Below are 24,366 nucleotides of genomic sequence, written 5' to 3' on the forward strand. Positions count from 1 at the left end.
CTCCCAACGAAGTTCTCATCTGTTTCCAACTTAAAAATGTGACCAGCGTTTCTCAGAGTTGGCATGTGACTTTTTTTTATTCTTTGCTGCCAAAAGCCATTTGTGTAAGGTATATGCTTAGTGAGACTTTAGTTTGTTTCAACTAATATAGAAATTAGTTATTTTATTACGACAAAAAAAGCCATCTGTTCTGGAATTGCAGACAGCTAAAAAAAACCTCATGCTTTTAGTTCTGTGGGGAGAAGGCACTTTGACCTTATCTGTTTATACATTTAACATCTATACAGACACAAATATAAATCATAGATCTAAATAAATCAAACCAAGCAGACGTTGGCTCTGTCTTTCACAAATCAAGTGCTAGCCATGACTAATTTCTTCAAGCATCTTGCGCGTGCCCAAGAAAAATGTTCACAATGCAGGCACCGAATGATAAACATCCAGCGTTCCATGACATTTAGACTAAAATCACATTCGAGCACAACTGTGGCGGGGAGCGCTCACGATGACAGATGACCGATACGGCTCTTCCAGTAGGGCCCCGCCAGGGTTGAATAAGGAGACTCGAGTTAACAGAAGGCAGAGCCAGAGGATCCGAATCACACCTCGGCATTCTGCCATGGGCCCAGTGTAACATTTCCTCAAGCGCGTGTCCCAATCAGTCAAAGATTAAGCGGAAGGATTTCGGAGGCGGTGTGTGGCGACATACGGGATTGCATTGCCACGTTGAATCGCAGTGCCAGTGGACAGAGAGAGAGAGAGAGGGAGGGAGGGAGACGGGGCTGAGGTGACAAAGGCACGCGCCGCTCGTTAGGGATACTTTTGACTTTTGCCGGCAGCTGTGTGGTCAGGGTATGATAAACAAAAATGACAAACCTCAAGCAAGGTGGCCGGGGTGAAGCTCTCCGAGCAAAGATGCGGCAATAAAAGGCAGAAGGGGGGGGGGGGGGTGTGATGCCCGCTGCTGCAGCTCCATGGAGGCGTCCACACGGAACGCCGCTCTTGAGCGTGTGCGGCGCGAGTCTTAGTAATGGCTCATGGCGCAGTCAGGCTATGAAGGTTTTATTTGATCTGTGACCGTGGCCCTGTACAAACCTTCATTTTGAAATCCGGCATCCGCACGTTGACGCGTCGCGGTGTGTGTGTGTGAGACGTACGGCAATTACGTTTTTAAAAAGTGGCTAAAATATTGTCGTCGCAAGTGAAAGGAGCGATATTTCAAACACGAATGTCCAGCCAGCAACACACACGTGTCTCACTCGTATATAATGCATCAACACGAGACTTTCACCGTGGGGTAGTGCTTTTCTGTTGGTTTTTTGATCGTATCGGGGCTGTGAAAGCCAAGCTTTTGTTGGGGGTTCTAAACACTAACTCTTAGTTGAAAACGTCCCACTAAATATGCACTTCAAAGTTGTCGATTAGACTTTTATCTTTGCAAAGAGTTCGCCATTTTTATTACCAACCCAAGCGAAATGGTGGAGTGAAAGTAAAAAAAAATACCTTCAGCAATTTTATATGCTGGGGTTTTAAGTCTGGTCTCAATTTTCTTCCTGAAACAACAGAAATACAATACTCTCATCCTCTCTCTCACTCTTCAGAGGCATCGGGGAAATCCACCCACACACGGACACAAGGGCATTGGCAGCCGTGTGTGTGCCTGCTTTAACCCTCCTCCCTGATAAAGCGCTTTAAGGCAATGCTCGTACATGACGAGACAATCAGATCACGCTCCTCCTCTCAAGTATGTAATCACCTGTTCATATCCTCATAATCATCAGGGATGGTTAATCCACTTCTGAATTAAGGCCTCACCAAGCCTCCTCTCGTGAACCCACGTTGTAACAATCCACCCGGCGGCACCAGCGCGTGAACCGATTTCATTGCTCCATTTCCTCGGTGTTTATTTTTTATTTGTTCGACTATATTAATTTTAGGGTCAACAATGCCGGCGCCTTACCGCGCGGCAGGTGAGTTCGCTTGTACCGCACCGGCGAGGCCCTCATACTCCGCGGATCCCATGCGGAAACAATCGGCGCAGCCCTCGATCGTTTCGAAACCGTGGGCGGCACGGCCTTATTCACTGTGTTCAGAGAAGTAAGGATCCCGCTCGCAGTTCAAAAGCCACCAGAGATTTAGAATCAGAATCTTTATTTATCCTGGAGAAATCCGATGAGATGTGAAGCTCTTTTTCAATGATGTCAATAAGGGCCGGGTCAAACAACAACAATAAAGACAATTATTGTGGAGTACTAAGTATGGGAATGGCAAGAAAATCACTACCAGATAAAGCACACCGAGTTATTAGTTATTTTTCAGAAGCGACCTGGCCACAAATGATAGCTCAACGAAGTGGCTCATCGCGTTGAAATATATAGCAGCCTAATACTCTAAATGTGTCATGTTGATTCTAAATGTGGCGGGGAAACACTGGAGGACCCGGGGAAAATAATCCCCGCTACCACGGAACTTGACATTAATGTTATTGCAACACACTCCTCGGCTTGGGAATATTCTCTCACGTGATTGAAATGTTTGTGTACGTATTAACTTACAAACTTGTTTTGGTGAAACTTTTTTTTAGGCGATTGAAATTAAACGCCCTCTTCACAATGTGGCGTCTGTGGTTGCGTAACGCAGCGGTTACTTCACAGCCGCAGGTTTATTTACATTTGTGGGAGGCTGTATCAGCCATTCTCTTTCCACCGCTGGAAGAAAAGTTACCATCACCCAACGTTACAATTTATTTTAATGACATAAATACAACGACGGTCCTTCTGTCGCCATTTTTTAAATTAGTTAATTGGCGTAATATGCTAATCGGATGAGATATGCTAATTAGCAATTATTCGAAGTTTTGACATTAACCCACTTTACCTCCCCGTGTATTTTCTTTCTTTACTTTTGAAAACAAATTAACAGAACTTAATTTTTCAAAGGGAATTAAACATTTTAGAGGAATGCAATATACACATTTTAACGCCACTTTTTTTTTTTCAAAGTAAAGTTTCACATTGCCATACACATTCCATATACACTCGACATTTTGTCCGTTCGGCATGTCGCATGTGGTGGAGTAAATTGTGGGTTACCGCCACCTCTTCCTCGATGTCCAGCCAGAGTAGAAGAGTAGGCCCATACATACATCCTATAGGAGGGACTCTCTCTCTCTGGAGATGCCTCTGGTGGAGACGCTAACTGACGCAAGCAGAATCAGAATATTCATTTATACTGGAGGAATTCGATGAGCTGCAAAGCTCTGTTTCACAGGCGCACCTTCCAAGTCCCCAGCTAAGACCTCAAGCAGTAGCGTGTTCAAGCTGTTGCAGGGCTGCACCATTAGCCCACGTACATCCTGGCAAAACGTTGTAGAACATTGTAATCTACCTTCTATGTGGCATTTGTTTGGCCCGGGGAGTTGGGGGGAGCTGTCAAAAAGTCACACGACTTGTTGGAGCGCAATTGTGCTCGCAAACAAAAACTACATTAAGCTGTTACGAAATGCGAAGGTCATTCAAAATGAGATCCGTGTTTCCAATGACACGTCACTTGTGGTTTCACTTGTAAGTGTAAACAGTCAATGGGTACAGGTGTGGCCCTTCAATTGCTAGCTCACACGACTGCTAGCGGAAAGGCCTCCACTAGACGCAGGTCTAGAGAGACCCTCTAAGCATAGCTAAAACACATACATATAAGAAAAACTCCACGCTGTGTCAATACATATACAAATATGTGAATGAGCCTTTCCAGACGTAATCAAGCACACTCTTGACTGCTTTTGACCTTCTGGGTTTCAACGGCAAAGTCAGATGCTCCTGGGGAAAGTGCACCCCATATGAACTGCTTAATTCTGCCTCCACTGCCTAATGAACGCAACGTCTGATGCAGTGTTCGTGCTCAAAAGCCTCACGTAGAAATTGCAGACACGGTTCAACCTGGAAGGCTACATTTTGCAATTTCCACAGAGCCCAAAGATCCTGAATGCCTCGGCATTGAGCAAAGGAAACGACCGTAACAGTTCCCTGCGCCCATCATCACAGCACGACTGAGTGCAATGAAAGCTCAAGGAACACATGGGCGACGAAGAGACGCATTCACACACAGTATTTCAGCGATAATGTCCTCGTGAAAAAGAAAAGCTAAATTCAAGGCCACACAGATAAAAATGCTTGAAATACCGTATTGGAGTCATAAATCTATGTAATGGTCCTTCCAATCTTTACAGAAATTCTCGCAGCATTCTGCTTAGGTATGTTAAGCAGAGCTCCCTATTATTTTCACCTATACATTGGGTTCAATAAAAATAAGTATTTTCAGCCTCCTATAAACTTGTGCTTGATGCCATGGTGAATTATTTAGGCTTGTCAAGAAATCTCGTCATATCTCCGAGGTTTCCCTCGAAGAGATATGCGATCTGAATTGAGGTCAAGGCTAGTTGTAAACAGAGATAATTGTCTTCATTCAGTGGCTGAACGCGGATACATCTCTGCCTAAGCCCATATATACGTATAATTGCATTTTAACACGGTACACTACTTTGTAATATAATACACACATAAATCTACTTTATGCATGACTTACACAATTGCATATCATGAAGATCAAATGTGGTTTAAATTACAAATATAAATCACATTTGGAAAAAAAAACGAATCTGATCTAAAAATGCCACAGACTACAGTGAAAAGTTACACTAAATGTTTTAAGATGCACTCTGTGAAGCTCTCAGAACATCGTAAAGCATCATTAAAGCCAACCAGTGACTTCTTATGACCTACATCCCGGTTGAGAATGTATCGCTTGGCATGGCTACACTTTCACAAGGCAATATATTTATTCTGGGCACTCAAAAGCAGGCGGCTCTGTGGTGGAACTAGATGCGAGTTGAAATCCTGGTTGGGGGGCGTTGAATGAAGTACTGCTATGAAAGGGAAGTCACGTGTCGTTGTCCTATGGATATATTTGCTCCCATCGCAGGAATGTGAAATTTGTCACCACTACTGGCTCAGCAATGCCTTGAATGCTGTCATTTGAGTGGAGAATCACTTTTGACTTTTTCGTAGCGGTCCCTCTGCTGTTTTCGTTGCGTCTTTTGAGATCAGTCATGGCAGTCCCTCGTGCGAGGGAAAAATTAACAATCAACAAGCCACCCACCCAACCACTGCTCTGGTCCATATGCCAAAGAATACCGGTGGTACAAAACAATTATTTCACGTAGCAAACTGCAACATATTAATCTGGTTAAAACACATTTTTTTCCTATGCCACATCTATCAGAAAATGATTGTATTATATTTCTAATAAATATTTTATGTATACACGAAAAAAACACGTCTCAGAGAGTTAGATTTTGCCAAAAAAATTATTTTAATAATGTATGGCTTTAAGAATAACACTGAGCGAGGTTTCTATTGAAAGCACTGCAAATCGCCATGGTGTGCAAACGACTCATGCCACTCCTCGGAGAAGGGCCTTCAAATAGGAGCTCTGGAGTCTAGACGGTATTTGGCCTACTCTTCCACGCTGGCCAGAGGTAGAAGTACCCACACTTTGCCCCACTGCATGTGAACTGTGCATCGACTAATGATGGTGTACCCATTTATCCTGCTGTGGTGAACAGCGGTGAGAGGGATTTAGAAAGGCCTGCTCCCTCGTTTCTGCTGCTGCTGTGCCAGGAAATCGAACCAGCAACTTCTGGATTACAAGTCCACTGTTTACACCACAGGCAGCACTTCCTCCACGTGTATTCGATATTGATTCAAGCAATTCCGAAATTCTTTCAAATATATAATATTGTTTCTTCAAGATGTCAAATGTGTGCTGATGAGCCCATCGTTTTGAATCGTTCAACGTGGGTAGAATTTCCCCCCTTAAAACGTTAGCAGCAATTTCACAACGTTGCTCTGTTTAATTTTCCATTCATAGGCTTTCATTAGCGATGGCATTCACCGGCCAAGGCATGGCTACCTGCCAGTCAACTGACCCAGCAGCCTTCAGCCAGACATGTACGCCCGTAGAGGGACTTTCCATTGATTTTCGGAGATTCTCCATGAAAATTGAAAAATTCATACCCCCAAGAAGTGAAGTACATTACATTATCATGGCAATTCACAGTGGCCTCATTCAATATAAAACAAATGACGCTTTGGAGAAAAGTCCTCTTTGACCTTTCCTCAGGAGATAATGTAAAAGTCAGCACTCATCACATCACTCCCACCGGATGAGTCAGCAGATACGAACACTTTCAATACATTCTCCTAACGAACATAATGCAGCGGTTCAACATTCATCATCGCGCGCAAACTAAGCGCCAACAGTTAACCCGCATTCACGAAGGTGAAGCCATCGATGTTCCGATGATTACATGTACACGCATATCCCCCCTTCCCCCCCCCCAACCGGGGCTAACCATATCTGCAGATTCTTTTAGGAAGAATGCAGCACGGCCAAAAAAAATGAAGGTAATTGCATTTGCCGTTACTTTAGCGTTTCGACTCAGTATTCAACTGCCTCGCATTCCCAGGCATTAGCGCTCGAGGTGGCGTAGCTGCGGCCGAATTAATCTGAGTGCCGGTAACGCTCACTCGAGTGTTCCCTGCCTGCCAGAGTTTCACTTGAATTTGCTTCATGCTAAGCGAGCCTGCGCTCCTGTCTTTACGCCCGTCGCCTTCCCGTTGCCGTGACTTTATAAAAATCGCAGAGTGTGCGATTCCAACGGCGATTTGGTGAGAGGACCCGAAGGGTTTTAAGCAGGATTCTCAGCAAACAACAAACCCCGGTTCAGCCTTCTCCAATCATTTCCTTTTGCGTGGTATTTTAAAAGCAACTTGAACAACATTTATAGCCTCGCAATCCATTCGTCGGCATCGGGCGTCACTTGATGTGCAGTATCCGTGGCCTCCGGATAATGAGCAGTGGTCTGTTGCAGTGACGATCGGATCGCACTTCGACCGTGTTCGCGACTAGGGGATAGGGGGGGGGGTGCGCATCTTTCATTCTCCGTTTTGTGAAGATGGAGGTGGCCACAAACCGGCCGTGCACCGTTTTAAATCTGGTATGTGTCCATGCAAATGTTTTTTTTTTTAAAGCAACCAGACCACATGACAACTGTGGTGAAACTCTACAAATTCGTCAAGAACGCTGCCTTAAAAAGAAAGAAAAAATATAACTAATCAGCAACATGCTATGCTATGGCCCTACTTCATAGCACAGAGGCAGTGTTAATGATAGACATGTTGAGCTTGTTTTGTGTGTGTTAATTATGCTTGTGGGAAACTGATGGCCTGGCGAATAGAAATTGGTCACTATTCTACAAAGGCCACATTTCAGATCCGCCCTCTCCCAGATTGCAGCAGATTTGTTGAGTACATCGTACCACACTGTGTGTTGTCATGCAAAAGGCATAATAATAATTTATCCATGACACTTGCGTTCAATGCCGTTCCCTTGAGAGGCATGTCAACAACAGGTCTCTACTGTCTATGGTATAAAGGTCACCGTTTTAATGTCCCCTGTGCAGGCCGGCATATGCAGGCGGTCCCTGACAGCCGCACGACGCTAGAACATGAGATTGGCTTTCAAAATAGAGCATCCTAGTGAAAGCACTGACTCTAAGTGAACCTGACAGTCCAAAGTTACCAGGGCTATGACCACAATACCTCCATCATCCTTTCCTCCTGGCAGCCGAGACCCAAATTGTCATGCTGAGTGCTCACGTGCTAACCAACTGGGCATTAGCGTCTCTCGTCTTGCATGACAGTCAGAGACAACAGCCTGCATCAGCCAGTAGCCTTTCACGGCTAAAGGGGGCCCAAGCAGCCACTACTTTCATGGGTGCTGCCAAATTGCCCCAGAAAGTCCTTCTGGAAAATGAGAGGCAAGAGTAGAAGCCGGCTATTAGGGCAACCCTTGGCATAAGAGTCCAGGTGTGTTTGTATCCAGCGCTGCCCCGAGCCTTCCCACCCCCGCCAACCCCTCACCAGTACAATGCCGGCATGTGTTGCTTATATCAGAACTGTGCTTAAGTAGGTAAATGTACAGCCCTGGAATCGCTTGCTCACACCACTGCTGGCGGAAGCACCTCCACTATGGTGGGGGGGGGGGGGGGGGCTCTCCAGGGACTTCTTCCAGAGGGCATCTGAGTAGCTCCACAACACTTGGCCATGTTGGGAGAGCGGTGGGAGTACCCCACGCTGTTACTCCACCACACGTGTGACCTGCCACCGACTGACTGTGATGTAGCCATTCACACCGCTGAGTGGACAGAGAATGGGGGGGGGGGGGTTAAGATGCTTGCACCATTGCTTCATTCATTATTTTATTTCTATTATTATTTCTATATTATTTTTATTATTTGTTTTATTTTTACCTACGTGACTTTACCGAAAGAACCTAGGAGTATTGCTTCAACGGCCGCACTGAGAGATAGAATTGAACCGGCGACCTTGGTACGACAAGCCTGGTGTGCTGCTAAACCACTATAATGTGGCATCCTTGGGGGGGGGTCTGACTGCAACTAAATTTTAGTTTCAGGTCTATATTTTCAAAGCGATCCGTTTACCTTTCCCATACTTTGCACTCCAATCGTGCTTTTTGCATTTGTTGTTGTTGAAACGTTCTTGACACCGTGCCCCTTCTGGACATATGTGACAAAAGAAGCCTTGCAAGCTCATCAGATTCCTCTCCAGCATAAATAAATATTCTGACTCGGCACTTTACGTTCACCGTGGTCCACGTTTCGGGTCAGGAGCTGCCGTTGGCGAGCTGTGCGTGGCCGTGTGACCTTGTGTGGTGAGAAGGCCCGGAGACCCGGCTGAACAACGCCGAAAGTGAAATGATAATCGAGGAGCGAGATCGCATTTCGTGGCGGTCAGGTGACGCTTGAAGCCTCGCGATACCCGCGGGGAAAGCTGACCGATTGATTGTTACTGTTGAATCGAGACAGAATTTAACCCCTTGCTTTGATTCAGAATAAAGGTAGCGATGAAAAGTGTGGAAACGCAATGTCATACGTGTTTTTTTACGTAAATATATCACGCGATTTAATGTGTGTGTACGTACAAATGTTGTTTAACCGTGTAAGTTTTTTTTACAGGTTGGCAACCATGTGCGGCAACATGCGGCACAACCGGGGAGAAGTTGGAGAGAGAGAGAGGCCTAGCCTTTTCTCTCGTTTCACGTAGTGATGCTAAACATGTAGACACAGCACGATTGTGTGTTTACGTTGCTTCAGATGTGCACAAGCCACGTTCCACAAAGGCGATTCACATACGGGCAGTCGTACGTTACTCAAGACTGTACTGACAAACCAGATGAGTCGATTACACAATCGGCCTCTCGATATTGGAAAAATCCAGCTGCTAAGGCGTTAATAAAATACATTTTGTTTAGACTGGCATAACACTTGCCACTATTGATTAACAATTCACACGATGCTGCAGGCATTTTTTTTTTTACAAAGGAAAAGCAGCTGATTAACAGCACACATTGAAGTTTATAAAAATACAATTAAAACTGACCTTGAGGGCACGTAATTGCATTGCAGTTCTGAACAAATAATGCGGACCGCTAAGGGGAAAAAAAAAGCTGTATATTTAATTAAATAACCCCAATTCTAATGTTATAAATCTATTGTGTAGATAATATAGCACGATTTACAATATACATTTATATCTGTGAACATGTATATTACCTTGATAATTACGGTGTGCTTATACACAGGTGCGTATTAGTAGTCACATAGTTACACCTGTACATATTGTATACAAAGACACAGACAAAGACCCCGTCCCCCCCGTATAGCCTTAACAGACTGCTGGGGCAAGTGCTGTTGGCGAACATCTATTATTCTCAAGGAATGCGTGGTACACGAGGCGTGGTTTGGACAACAACATGCTACAGCCACTTCTGTCTCCCCCGGTGTTGATGTTTAGACAAATACAATGTTCTTGATTCTTTCGGTAAAGTCACGTAGAAGGGAAGTAATAAAATAATAAAAATAAAACATAATAATATTATTCTCACGACGTTTACTTCCCTTCTACGTGACTTTACCGAAAGAACCAAGAAGATGAATCCCTGCAGTCACGAAAGCTTTAAATCAAAACAAATACAATGTTTACACCAGGTGCAAAGAAGCAAACATACGTACGTACACACATACCTTTGTTCAGAATTGAACAATGTTACAATAACTCGGGAGAGAAGACGATAGATAGGGGGATCAGTGTGCGGGACGAAGCAAAGAGAGAAGTGTTTTTGAGCCACAGTCTGGCGGTCGAACGCAAATAGGGATGGGTCGAAACAGTCAGCCTGGTAGACTCGCCGCTCAACATTGGTGGAAAGACTTCGCACGAAGGGGAACGGCAGACTCCGGCTTCACATTCGAAGGACACAAAACTGATTCGAATACATATTTGAGGGACGTTTTGCGCAGATGTGAAGGATGCGGTGGCGGACGCTGTGGCCGATCGTACGAGGGCCTGCACACACCACCATCAACGGCCTCCCACGGGACTCGAGCCGACCTCGGGGCAGACCACATTGACGTGGACGCTTGCTGCTATGGTATGCACGTAGATTTCTACCGCACCGTATGTCGCCAAACCATGCTAATCGGAGGGCGATGTCAAGCACCACGGCCTTGGACTGTGTTTAGTGTGGCCGCGCGATCAGGACACGGTCACCTGGCGGCATCTCGTGAGGACTGCTACACTCCAGCCAGGGGCAAGCGACTGATGATGACGATGATGATGGAGGTGGTGTTACTCACCGTCTGTTGAAAGGGTTATCTCCCGGCACCACGTGGGCTCGGTCCCTGCCGACCAGGAAATGCGTGCTCTGGAAGAAGGTCGGGAAGGCCTGCGGGTTGGCCCTCTGGCTCGGCGGCTGCACGTTGTGCGGCAAGCAGCTCCTCGGGGTCAGGCGAGCCCTGGCAGAGGCCGTCCGCTCGGCACACGTGCTGCAGGCAGCAGTCCGGGTCCACGCAGTCGCTCAGGCCGTCTGTGGGGGGGTGACAGTCGCGAGCGCGTGCGTGCGTAGGTGTCAGCCGTGACCCTGTGATATCACCGGGAATTAGAAATGTTTTCCACGATGATGAGATTATTCTGACAAAATCAGACCTAGATATACAGATTTCGGTTCATCCAAAATTTTGTTTCAGATTCATCGGGACGCATGATGTCACAAATATTGCGCTGTTTTCCATGCTTTTTCCATCTTCTTCTTCTTTCGTACGGCTGCTGACGTAGCTGCAGAGCATCAACTACAATTTCACATTCAGGTGATTAAGCCAGACAACTGCGTGAAGAGCAGCAGAGTGTATCGCTGAGATGTTTCCTTCAAGCATTTCCCATGAAAAAGAATCACGTGGCATTAGGTAATGCAACTTGTGCAAGCACAACGACAAGTTAAATTATTGCATAGTGTAAATGATCCGAAAATAGATTTAAAGTTATCGTTAAAAATTCAACATCGGATTTTTTTCTCTCTCCGAAAACTCGACCGTGCCTAGAATGCACTCTGAATGCAAGATCAAGACGACGATGCATCTCAGCCCTGCTCACAGCTAAGTATTTGAAGTAAAGAAAATATAACTAAACTGAGATTTTCTCGCGTAGAGGCGCGAGGCGACTGGTTACACATCGCAGCATCGAATCGTGAGAGGTGGTGGCAGCCGCGGTGGCTTGGGGAGGCCTTGATCCAGCAGTGGATCAACCGAGACGGATGATGACAATGACGAAAAGAGAACAACTTTAGCATTGTCACCGAACCAAACCAAACATTCTACCGCAACAACTCGTGACCCGGGACAAGGCGCACAGCGCGCGGCACCCTGGCAGCGGTGTCGGAGAACCGAACATCTCTCCCCCACCTCCCCGCACGCTCTAAATCCATCCACACCGTCAATTAGCCGTGATCAAGCGCACAGCAAGCCTGGCAAAAAAATATGAATCGTAGGTGGACGAGGGAGCGGGCGTGGAGGCAGCGGAGGTGGCGGTCGTAGTTTGCGCGATGTCAATAGGCCCCCCTCCCCCCCCCATTAATCAGGGGCCTTTAAAGGCTCGCACGCAACGCTTAGCCGGTAGCACGTGCGATGCCCCCCGCCACTGCTCGATAAAGCCGGCAAAGCGGCACGTGCAAGCGGACTGCTGTGGGCGGTGGGCGTCTGTGTACATGTGCTCAAGAGGCTACGCCCCTGGAAATGCGCGCTTTAATGCCTCTGTCAATCGATGCGTCAATTTTAAGCGAAGGTTTTATTGATGCTCCACGTTGTGGCAGCGTAACATCCCCCCCGACGCATTCCGCTTGTTGTATCCAAACCCGTGACATGTCATCGCAGGTTGGCACGGACTTCGAATGGAATAGCACGACGCGTAGTTTTGCCATTCGGGGGGCAGGGAGGCGCCCGTGGTTAAATGTGTGCCTCACACAAACTAAGCGCCTGAATTGGATTCCTGACTGTGGTGCCTTTCTATGTTGATTTGTGTTTGGTATCCCTCCTGTTCTGTGTGGGTTATTTCCCATTGGCACTTTTTATGCCTAACTTTGCCCTTTTTTGAATTCCTTACTTAGCTCAGAAATTTTAAAGATACACTTTATATTTGAAATTATATAATTTCTTACCTTTTTAAACGTATTCATTTATTTTCTCTAATGTGTCATGTCTGTCCCGGAAACAGTCTGGTTTATCTTGATGAAACCCGGACTTAAGACTTAAGAAATTCTTAGCTCACAGGGTACTTAAAAATAACCTGAACTGCCACTGAACCATAACTAAAACAAACCAGGCTACTTGGGTGTTGAAAAAACGTCCCCATGCAGGACCCTGCCGTAAAAAAAAGAGTCTTTGGGCTCAGGTGTCGCTTTTCACGGGCCCAATAAGTACTTCTCATCTCACCATTTAGCTAAAGTGTTGCTGTAAAATGGAAAAAGTGGGTGTACTTTTAAAGAGGGCAAGAGGCAAACGATGCACATTTAAACCGATTTTAAACACGCGGGCGCAATGGGTTCCTGCGCGGTGGCACTTTGGCGTAGGCCGAGATATACTTCACGTTAATGTTCACCGAAAAGATAAAAATTCCGTCAAAGATGTCACAGAACATTCGCAAAATGCACGAGGCTCGAGGTAATTGCAATGCCAGGAATTGCAAATTTACGAGCAATTTAAACTTTAATTGTAATAATTTGTTTCTTACATTGGATAATTGGTCACGGTAATTACATTTTCAACTCTTTTTAGAAGCAAGCGTCAAAGTTATTGAGAAGGTTGAAATGTAACTTTAATCATTTATTTTTTATGTATTCAATTCTAAGGTTTATATCATTCTGGGTAAAAAAAAATGCCGGGGTTCGCATGAAAATGTCACGACTCCAACCTCAGATATTCACAATTTACAAAGGGTAGGTTTGCTGCTCCAAGGTCAAACTCAATATATCTCTTCGAAATGAAAAAGACATTACACTAAGCATTGCTTTACAACAAAGCTAAAATATGGAACAAAAACTGCACTTTTAAACGCTTTCCTATTTCATTATTTCCATCGAAAAATAATGTGCAGCAAACAAACGAAAGTCAGGCAGATGTAACAAAAGGGGTTTTTAGCCCCAGAGAAGTCTTCGGGATAAACAAATAAACAAAAGTCCTTATTACAGAAGACAAACTCAGACTTGCTGTTAGTTTGATTCCTGCTGTAATATTTATTAAAGATAGGCCAAAATTGGCCCACGTTTCTTTGTATTATTAATGTTGTTTTTTGTACCAGCCATGCGTTTTCAACCACCAAATTACCTCCATGAGCTTCCCATGGACTCAAGCACGAACATGCGCATGGTACAAACTGCACTGCTATGACCTGCTTAAGTACCACCGTTAACAAAACTAGACACTAAAAAGTTAAAACGGTAAAAGTGCAGGCCTGCAACTGCACGCTCACGCACACTGCTGGTGGTGTGAGCTCTGTCTAGATTGTATTTTGGCCTACTCTTCCACACTGGCCAGATGTTCTGGAAGAGTAGGCGGGAACTCCCACTTCACCGGACCACAAGTGAGCCTGCTGATCGACTAACAGTGCTGTGCCCATTTAAACTGTTGGGTGGACAGAGGTGGGGGGATGAAATAAAATTGCACCATTGTTTCCACAATTTGAGATAAAACTGGTGATCTCCTGTGCTAAGTATTACATCATGTCAGTATTCCTGATTAAAGTTCAAACTATACATAGCTGCCTGTCTGTGCAGCAGCAGTTGGTCACTGCTCTACGAACCTGGCGACCCAAGTTCAATGACCAATAACAGTAGCTGAACATTTAAACTTGGTCCTGGGCATCCCCTAGGCCGACTCAGCCTTAAATTAGTACCTGGTGCAGTGTGTAAACACCGTCACTCGGGTGACAAAGTCGACCAGGCGTGGTTTTTGGCCACCCAGCCCCTCGTGTGCCATGTCGGCCTTCATAGATGCTCACCAACACCACTTCTTGTCTCAACAGTCTTCTAAAGGCTACACGGAGATCTTTCTCTTTGTATTAAAATTCTGTATTCAATGGTTTAAAAGCAATTGGCTAAATTTGTTATTCTGGCGTGACGTCGCCTATATCATCGTTTTATTCAAACTTAATGTGCAGGTAATCGTTGATCATTCGGCACGTTTATTTTATTGGGAGATGCACATCCACAGTACTGGAGTTTTGCCTCTTAATTTGCCTTATAACTCTAATATATATTTTTTAATGACTTCTTATTACAGTCCTTAGGTAACATAACTGCACAGCATGGACGGCTGCAATGCCCGACATTTCCTTCATCAGACAAATAAACCACCAACATAATTGCTTTACTTATCCCTCAAAAACAATTTAATGAAACGATCATCTTAGGTTTTGGGCTACAATTAACCCACCACTGAGGGCTTTAATTGCTCTTTGGAGTTAAAGGTCTGGCCGATTGTTGCGTAATTATTGTTTGTTTACTTTTACAAAATTGGTGTCAACATGAGACGGCAAAAGCTGCCAAAACACTTCCCATCACGGGGGGGCGGGGGGGGGCGGCAGCGGCCGCTACGGGCGATTCGTCCGGAGATACGTTGGGAGCACGAGCCTCTTGGCCAAAGGTCGTGGGTGGGGAGGCTGCGGCTGTCCCAGCTAGAGGCCAAGCGCGCCCGCACCATCATCACCGTAAGCCACGGGCAATCCACTGCTGGCTTGAAGCCGTCACGACGCCCAGCACCTTGCACACGAACTGACTTCAACGCTCCATCTCCTTGGTCGATGGCCTCCCGGACGCGTTCCTTTCCTTGCCGCCGCTGTGTTTATTTTTATTGATCGTAGGGCCATCGTTCCCCTGCTAGCTGTGACGCGTCTTGCACAAGCACATTTACTTTTCTTCACGGTTCGAATTGTGTTTCTAGACCTGCGTAAAATGCTCGAATCCACGCGCTCATCTTTATATCTTCTCAGTGCGATCCTAAGCATGCATCTCTGTCCACGCTTTGCGCACATTTTGTTCCATTTTTGTTGTTGTTCTGTTTTTGCTCTTGACCGTGCTTCTGAGCCACATGCCAAAAGCAGGGAGCACTCACTGATTAAACATTTGATTCTTCAGGCACATTGCTATGATGCTTTTCAAATAAAAAAAACCCACTCCAACTTGCCACCATCCCACCCCTTTAATATGAGACCTTTCAGTAAAAAAAATACAACGCATATATTATCAGAGCATACTCTTTGGTTCTTTCGGTAAAGTCACCTAGGTAGAAAAATTTAAGTAATATATCACGACGTTTCGATCGCAACACAAGCGGTCGTCCTCAGAGCATGTGTTTTGTGTGCATGATCCCCACAAGTACGTGTGGTTAATGCAGACAGGATTCCTTGCAAAAGATTTCTGTTCGGTGGTTTAACATCTTAACACCTGTCCTATTGCCAGAAAGGGTAAAACCAATCATACCCCTTCATTTAATCACTTTCATTCTGATCGACATCTTCAATCGCCATCCGGGGTACAGATTTCCTGCTGCGTTTTTCCTCTGTGTCTCTCCTCCTGCTTCACGCCTCACCTACCCCAAGCACTCTCCCTTCCTCACGGTCGCTCGGCCACAAGGCCACGTGCGTTGGGTCGTGCGCCCGCACCACTGATGTTGTCTGGGGATGCCCTTGTGCGCGCGTGTCAATTCACGTCCACCGGCTGTCGAGTCCAACCGTCAACCCTACGTCGCGGGAGATTGTTACGCGAACGCCGGGGGGACAAGCATGGAATGCGTTCCAGTCCAGATTATACTGCCCCTCCACCCTGCGATGGTTGCCATTTCTGAGGTACAAAAAAAAGCCAGCGATGTTCTACGGGAACAAGAGAACTATCTCGCAAACAGCAGAAGCGAGGAGAACTGCGCATGCGTGCATCATTGCGGGTGGGATATTATTGTGTAAATCACAAAAAAACGGGAATTATAACGTCCCGGGAAGACTCACAGATTTCCGCGGACAGCTACCTCAAAAAAGAAGATGATCTTGAGAAAACTAGGACAGGTGGAAACTCTCCATCCTGAACAGCTCCACGCAACCCTCCACTCAACCTCTCCCCCTCCCCCCTCAAGGGGGCAAAAATCAACACCAGGAGGCCAGAGGCACTGGGAACACTCGTGAAGGTGTCACGCCGCATGTGTAATGCGTAGGGAAAAAAAAGGACATTTGTTTTACTTTGCAAATTCCCGCATTTGTCAAGGAAATGGTCGTGTTTATACAGTGCGAGCATGTTTGATCACGTTGAATGCATGTATAAATATGATTTAAAGAGAGGGGGGGGGGTGCATTTTGAGAAATGTACAGTCTTTACAAATAACAGGCATGCATGAGAAAAACATCATGAATATGCTGTAAATATTGAGTGATTGGACACAATTCTGGACAAAACTCCCTTGCGCAGTGCACATTTGAAATGCACTCCCGTACACCATTTATCAACCTGACAGCTTAGATTTGCCGAAACCTCACGTTGAAAATACATCCAATTCAAGAAGCCTTTGGTTAATTGGCACTTGTCGGGCAGTTGAATACTTTTGCAATAAAGCTTAATTCAGTTTTACAAGTAGCTATCTGTTGTTAGTTTTCTTGTATCCTACTACTATTTAAATATTTTACGCCTCAAATTTCCTGGATGGCTGTTGGCTGGGCTCCCTCCCCACCTCAACAGTAACTCTGTGTTGTTCGTGGCTGCTGCGGCCCATTGCCAGTGAAACTAGCTGGGTAACTGGCTACACGGTATTTTACCATTTGTAAGAAGTGAACGTTGATTGGAAATGAAATGGCAAAAGACGTTCTGAAGACAGCCAGAGATGGCGATGCAGTCATAGACAGAGGTGGGAGGAACACATACAGAAAACAGGGCACGGTTCATCTTCTTGGTTCTTTCGGTAAAGTCACGTAGAATGTAAATAATAAAATAATAAACATAAAACATAATAAAATAATTCTCACGACGTTTCGGCCACAACGCAAGCGTCTCCCCAACAGACCTGGTCTTCACCTGAGGACGGTTGCTTGCGTTGTGGCTGAAACGTCGTGAGAATTATTTTATGATGTTTTATTTTCATTATTTTATTACTTCCCTTCTACGTGACTTTACCGAAAGAATCAACAAGATGAATCCCTGCAGTCACGAAAGCTTTAAATCTAAAAAGGGCCACGGTTCATTTAAAATTGCTCTAACTTTTCAATGTATGCGCCTATCAATGCAAAACTTTCATGAGAATATGTTTAAATCAGAGATTAAAATATATATATACAAAAACCTCACATTATTATCTTCGGATTTTATTTCTTCATAAAAAAGCAGATTACTTTTAGTGCTCCGAGTACAGAGTATGAAAATGACATATGCCTCCTATTTTCCGTTGCAGATTACCGGGTTTCTCTGTCAGTTATATTTACATCTTTTGCAATACATAAACCTATTATTGTGTTGGTTTGGGGCCTCATGGATATATTGTTATTATTTGTTTAACGAGGCTGATTTCTGCTGGTGAGATGCAGAAGGTCGAAACCGTTCCAGAGTTTTGCTTGCTGAAACAGAAGTTTCTGGATATAAATCGGGTCTGCAAAGCCAATACGGCAACCACTAAGCCATATTCTATTTCTGGGTGTAGATATAGGGTGCTGTTTATAAAACATTTCTTATACACAGTCTATGTTTATTTAATTATTGGATGGAAAAAACTACATGAGGCTTTATTTTATTTGAAATGACGGGCCATCATAGAATTGGTGATGTCGTTAGCTGCAAAGAGAGCCGTGCAAGAAACAAATGTTGACGAACTGCCTTTGTTTGTTTTACTTTCCCCCAAAAATATAGCGGCTAAATAAACGTACTGTGATTAAAAGTGCCGTACGGTAAACGGTGCCCATGCACGTTTGCTTTATAGTCACAAGGATATTGAGAGAAACCAAGCACACAACCGTCTCGTGAAACTCACTTTGGCAGCGAGGCGATCGTAAGTAAATTTGATAATATCCAGCTACGAATGCAATAGCAAAAAAATACTAATTTTGGAAGTTTCTATTCAATGTTTTATGAACCCCCCCCCCCTTAAAAAAACTCCACAAAAGCCAGCATCCCGTGCTGGCGGGCTTTTAAAAAATGCATGAACGTACGCCGGGGCTGGCATTGAAACCGACTATGGTTACGTTCCAAAAAATGCCACAAGCACGTGCGCGATGATAAAAAGGAGCACAGATAAAGCCACAGTGACGTTAAGTGAGCAGCAAGTAAGCTCTTAGGGCATCGCCAATCTCATGCGATTGTGTACACGTTGTTGTAACGTTGCAGTACGGAAGGACGTTACTCAGTGTGAACAATGAGAAAGCTCTTATCACACGTATATCACAGATCCTCATAAGCAGAGGACTTAAAGAGATATTTTAATGCGATATCAGCAGAAGCTCAAGTTCACAAAACTCTATTGTGCTGTGCTCCTAGAAACTACATTACCCTCTAATTGTGTTCCAGCGAATGCTACTGGTATTACATAAAGCTCGCATTCGCCAGGGCCATGACCTCATCTCTAAAACATTTATTGAATCTGGACACATAAACGTGTACACGATCCACCCTTGTTTTATTTTAAAAGTGAATTCCGTGCAAGTTTACGACAATGGTTGAACCAAGAGTCCAACTTTGTTGACAGGTTTTGTTTGGTTGGCTTCGCGGTCTAACAATTCTTAAGCAACTTATCCAAGACCGTGAGACCGATGTGTGTGTGTGTATGAGATCGGTCTACAACCAGCAGAGCACAAACCAGTTTCAATTAGCCTTTGCCACAGATAACTTTAGCCCATGCCTTGTTTGTTGTGGTGCAGTATTTTGGCTGTAGTACATTTGGAATCTCAGATGCTCCTTAACACTGTAAAAGTAAAATGGGGGAAAAATATATTCATGAACAAAAATACAAAATATGTCATGTTCTAAACCTGGGGCCTAATTTTATGTTAATTATGGTTTTCATATTCCGAGACAATTAAAAGTGAGAGTAAGCTATAATGTTATTAAAATACGCGTGAATTATGCGAAATTCGTACGCGATTTAAAATGCACAAAATGAAAATAACTAATTATTGTAGTTGATTGCGAATATCCTGTGGTTATTATTTTTTCCCAAGGATTTTAGACAAATTACATGAAGTCGGCCTCGCGGACCTATATGTAAAGCATCGTTACATTTGCAAGAAATGTTAATGCAGATTTTTTTCTTCTGCGAAATGAACGGGAAAAAAATATCCATACATTTTAAATGGAATACGCTAATGGGGTTCGAAAATTAATGCTCCAGTGTTGAAAAAAATATTCCTCGGAAAAAAATGATGGGGGATTGCTTTTATGCCCTTAATTTATGTAACACTATAGATCTGATGTTGGCATATATTTAAGAATGAGGAAAAGATAGATGAAATACATAAAAAACAGCCAAGCTCAAAAAAGGACCATCTTAAAAGTGTGATATCTACCAAAAAGGGTCAAGTTAAATAAAGCAGCATGCTCTGCAAAGATGTAATAACAAAGTACGGACTAATTTGGGGCCTATTTTTTTTATTGGAGCAGGACTTTGTAGCAGCATCAATGATAGAGTTGGCACGTTTGCCCAAAATAGTCTGGTCACTTTTACTTTACATTTGTCCAGAAACTTGCCATCTTACACGACTCGGCCCTTTTTGTATTTGTACAATCCTTTCTGTGATATTTCTTCGGCTGTGATTTTTTTCCCCCCTCGGAAATGTTTCAATAAGCCATTTTCCCTCCACATGTTATATCCGAACAGTAAACCAACTTAATCATTCTTCCCACGAGTTAAGGCATTGTGGCAAAAACTTTTATTTTTACTTTCTCACCTTATGCGTTTAATGTTTTAATTCTAATTCCCGCAGGCTCTCTGCGAGCTGGGTTGCTCCTTACTCGTTGGGGGTCAGCGACGCAGTGATGCAAATGCGTCACTTAAAAAACAATAAACACAGATGCACACACATCCTACATTTTCATCCCCGCACAATTTTAGCAGAATTTGTATTTTTTTCATCCAGACATACCCTCACTAACATCATTAGCATGGATGACTGCGGTCTGACTATACCTAGATATGAATATTTTTGTTTTTAACTGCGACAGGTAGAGTGCTGTGCTGTACCCCAGTGAAGCTGGCATCTTGGTGAGGACCATCACCCAGCTGTTTGGTAAGTGACGGGCACACACGAGAGCCCCGTGAGAATCATCAAAACTATGATGGCCACAACGTGTGGAATGCAGAATCAACAGAGAAGCAACTAAAGCCGTCGACAAGGACACAACCTTCTTGGTTCTTTCGGTAAAGTCACGTAGAAGGGAAGTAATAAAATAATAAAAATAAAACATAATAAAATAATTAATGTGTTTTCTTTTTATTATTTTATTACTTCCCTTCTACGTGACTTTACCGAAAGAACCAAGAAGATGAATCCCTGCAGTCACGAAAGCTTTAAATCGAAAGGACACAACCGTTAACCTGACGGAAAAAAAATGTCGCTATCCAATTCAGTTTGTGTTACGTTAAGAAGGAAGACGTGGATAAATATTGGATAACATAATGAGGTTAAATACATAATTAGATACACAACTCAGAGCTGTTTAGCAAAGTAAGTAGGCTTGGATAAGACATGTGGCTAGAACGAGGGGATGACGGCCGATAGTCAAGAATTGTGACGGAGTGGCAGCCAAGCAAGGAATGAAACGTTTCCAAGAACATGTCCAGCGAGGAGATGGAGCACTTAAATCAATTGGTGACACATTTGGGAGGCCTTCATCCCGAAGTAGATGGATCATGGCTGATGACGATGATAATTATGAATTTAGATTTTTTTGTACATCTACATCAGTATACATTTAGTGCTGTATTTGTTTAAATGGCAAAAGCATCAGAGAAAATGTACCTTTAAATAGCACTCACCCACCCACACACACACGTTATTTAATATTAATAATAAAATGATTGACATTTCATCAGACGCGTACTCGCCGCAACAGACAGTGGTAAATGACCCCACGCTGTGCTCAATCTCACCTCCGTCATTGTCCTTGCCATCCTCGCAAGCGGTTTCCATGGAGACGTCGCAGCCTGCTCCACGCCAGCCAAACTCGCACAGGCAGTGCCAGGCCGATGCCTCCAATGCACAGCGCCCATTGCCGTTGCACATCCCGGGGCAGCCCTCTGCAAGGAACGACACGGACACACGATGTGATATATATCCTGGCCCGTTCACCTATCGGTCAACGAGTCAGCAGAGAGCCAGAGTGATGTCCTGCTCACATGAGCATCGGGGCGTTTGCTCATCCAACTATTTTCACGCACTGAGCTAGTGCTAGAAATTCCACGTTACTATGACGGGTGCGAGTCGTGCCATAGGGCAACCACTGTTGACTTTCCCATGGAGTGGTGCTAAGTTTATTTACCTCCAACCAGAGTTTTAAATAACAACCTGCCGATTGTGAGATACTGGGTCTACCACTGAGCCACCTGGCCAGCGACTTTAAGTGCGTGTAATGTTTTCTCTGAGTTCGTAAGAAAATTTTCCCGATTATAAGGCACAATTTTCGCCCGTTTATATTTAAAAAACAAATCTGGCCAATGTGTTTTATAATCAGGTCGGTGTTGGGTGACCTGGTTTGTACAACTTTACTGACACTGGGTACACGTTTGTGGTGCATCTAATTCAAGGAGCATCTTATAATCCAGAGAATACGGTATTGCTGCGGATATTTGAAAATCAGTTGACCGAGCCAGATTATGTTTTTTGGGAAATGTTTCTTTTATTTAAAGTTGAAATGTACATTTGCGCAGAGATTTTAAAAATGTATTTATCCTGTAACATGGCGGCCATTCTGCTCCGATTTTGCTTTATTTTCCTTTGCTGTGTTTAGGTTTTCCTGTCCCTGTATGTCATTTCGCTGACCCAAGTCAACTCTTGCAAATGGGACTCCATCCTGTTCTCTCCCAACAAAATAAACTGAAACTAAATAAACTATAAAGCGCGCACTTCACCACTAGGGCAAGAAATGCCCAGGCATTGTACAGAAGAAACCATACATGGAGCAGACATTCAAACGTCCAAAATAATCCATTTATAGATACCCCGGTAATATAGGGAAGTATTTCACGAGGATAGGTTGTGATCAACAGCTGTTAAGCATGGCAACCTGTACGTACAACACATTCTACTTGCCGTATTCAAGTTCCTACTCTGTTCGCTGTCTATCTTTTAAATGTTTAATCTCGATATATGCCCTCCACTGTACGGAGATACTCTGTCAATATTTCCTATGTGCACATGCATACTGTGTACAAACATAACAAGCGAGATAAGGAGACGAAAATGTCTCCTTCACGGATTCGTCTCGCTACGTAAACAAAAATCTTTTTGGTTTGTTCACACACTACCCATTGGCCCCACGTCCCTCTGGGGAGTGCCCGAGTTCAGTGGCTACCTGTGGTGTAGCCGTGGCCCGTGGCAGACGATAGGACACATCGTCGAGGACTCTGTCCCGCTAACCAAAGCTTAGCGGCGGTCTGAGAACACCGCTTCGTCCAGCAAACAGTAAGGCTGCTGGCTGGCTTTGCGCAAATGCACGCGCTAAATACATAATGAAACATTGTCCAGTGCTGCTGAATGCTTTGTTTTTTTGTGAGACAGAGATACATATGAAGGAGACATATTGTCTGTTTATCTATTTTGTTATTTGTACGTATGTGTACGTGAGTCGTCATATGTTGGACGACACTAGGTTCCAAGAATAGATGGTTGACAATTCCACATTCCTGTTGCTCGGATAACCACGGTTCGGCCTCCGTCACGAGGGATTGTGTTGGGCTTGAACTGGCAGGGAGCCTGGAAGGACATATAGGGAAAGGAGCTCGGAGGTGATCCAGCTGAGAGGAGGTGCACCTCTGATGTAATGCTCCCAATGCCACTTGCAGTGGACTGTGCATGGAACATCTCAGTGGAGGCTCCCCAAGATCAAAGGCTCCTTAATTTCTCCACCGAAGATGGGCTCCGGAGCAGGTCGGATGAGGCGCCACACATCTTGACGTCCGATTACAGTGACAACACCAAATCTACGATTCGCTCCGTCACAAAAAACGTGACATTTCCCATCTTCCTTCCACGTTTGTGGTTTTTTTTAGCTGTACTGCCAAAAATGCGACATTAAGCCAACAACTGAGCCACCTTTTCAATAGGTTATTCCATAAATCATTTAAGTGAATATGCTTTATCTAATGTGCATCTCCCAGTTAGGAAGCAGAATCCGGGCGCTTAAAATTCATCCTTGAAATAGCATTGCATTGTAAGCGTAGGTCACATCTGGTAAATTATTGAGTAAATGTGTCGCAAAATCTAACTTTTTTTTCTCTACCGGGAATGCATTTCAATTTGTGCCAATAATTTTTAGAAGTAAATTTTTTGCCTCCTGATGACCATCGCTTGTGTTGTGATCGAAACGTCATAGTTGTTTGTTATTTTTTGTTATTTTCTTTGAAGCTATCTACGTGACTTTACCGAAAGACCCAAAGAATATGAATATGAAATCGAGAGCGTTTTTTTTTTATTTTATAATCAGGGTAATTACATTTTGAAATTATTTTGAACTTTAATCCTAAAGAACACCACACATGCAGTGGAATAAAAAAAAAATCTATATATAAACAAATTGCAACAGTTGAACCCTTTCAAATTATGAAAAAAAAACGAAATTGAATAGCAAGCTACCAGTAATATACATTTCAAATTTCTGACCCAATTAGCAGCTCGAAAAGTCACGATCACTGAATGTGGCACGCGCTTATCTCTGTTACACAGC

At 44.1% G+C, this 24,366-nt stretch overlaps 1 protein-coding gene across 1 annotated transcript in view; it reads right to left on the minus strand.

Annotated features, from left to right (window-relative positions):
* LOC133354910 (teneurin-3-like) overlaps nucleotides 1–24,366 on the minus strand; it is a 417,855-nt gene that overhangs the window by 44,449 nt on the left and 349,040 nt on the right. Inside the window, 3 exon segments of the mRNA XM_061572093.1 lie at nucleotides 10,772–10,899; nucleotides 10,901–11,001; nucleotides 21,575–21,721. Coding sequence (XP_061428077.1) covers nucleotides 10,772–10,899; nucleotides 10,901–11,001; nucleotides 21,575–21,721 — 376 coding nt within the window.

This window comes from Lethenteron reissneri, chromosome 49, assembly GCF_015708825.2.
Source record: "Lethenteron reissneri isolate LAM-NWPU_2019-01 chromosome 49, ASM1570882v1, whole genome shotgun sequence".
In the NCBI taxonomy this organism is placed as follows: domain Eukaryota; kingdom Metazoa; phylum Chordata; class Hyperoartia; order Petromyzontiformes; family Petromyzontidae; genus Lethenteron; species Lethenteron reissneri.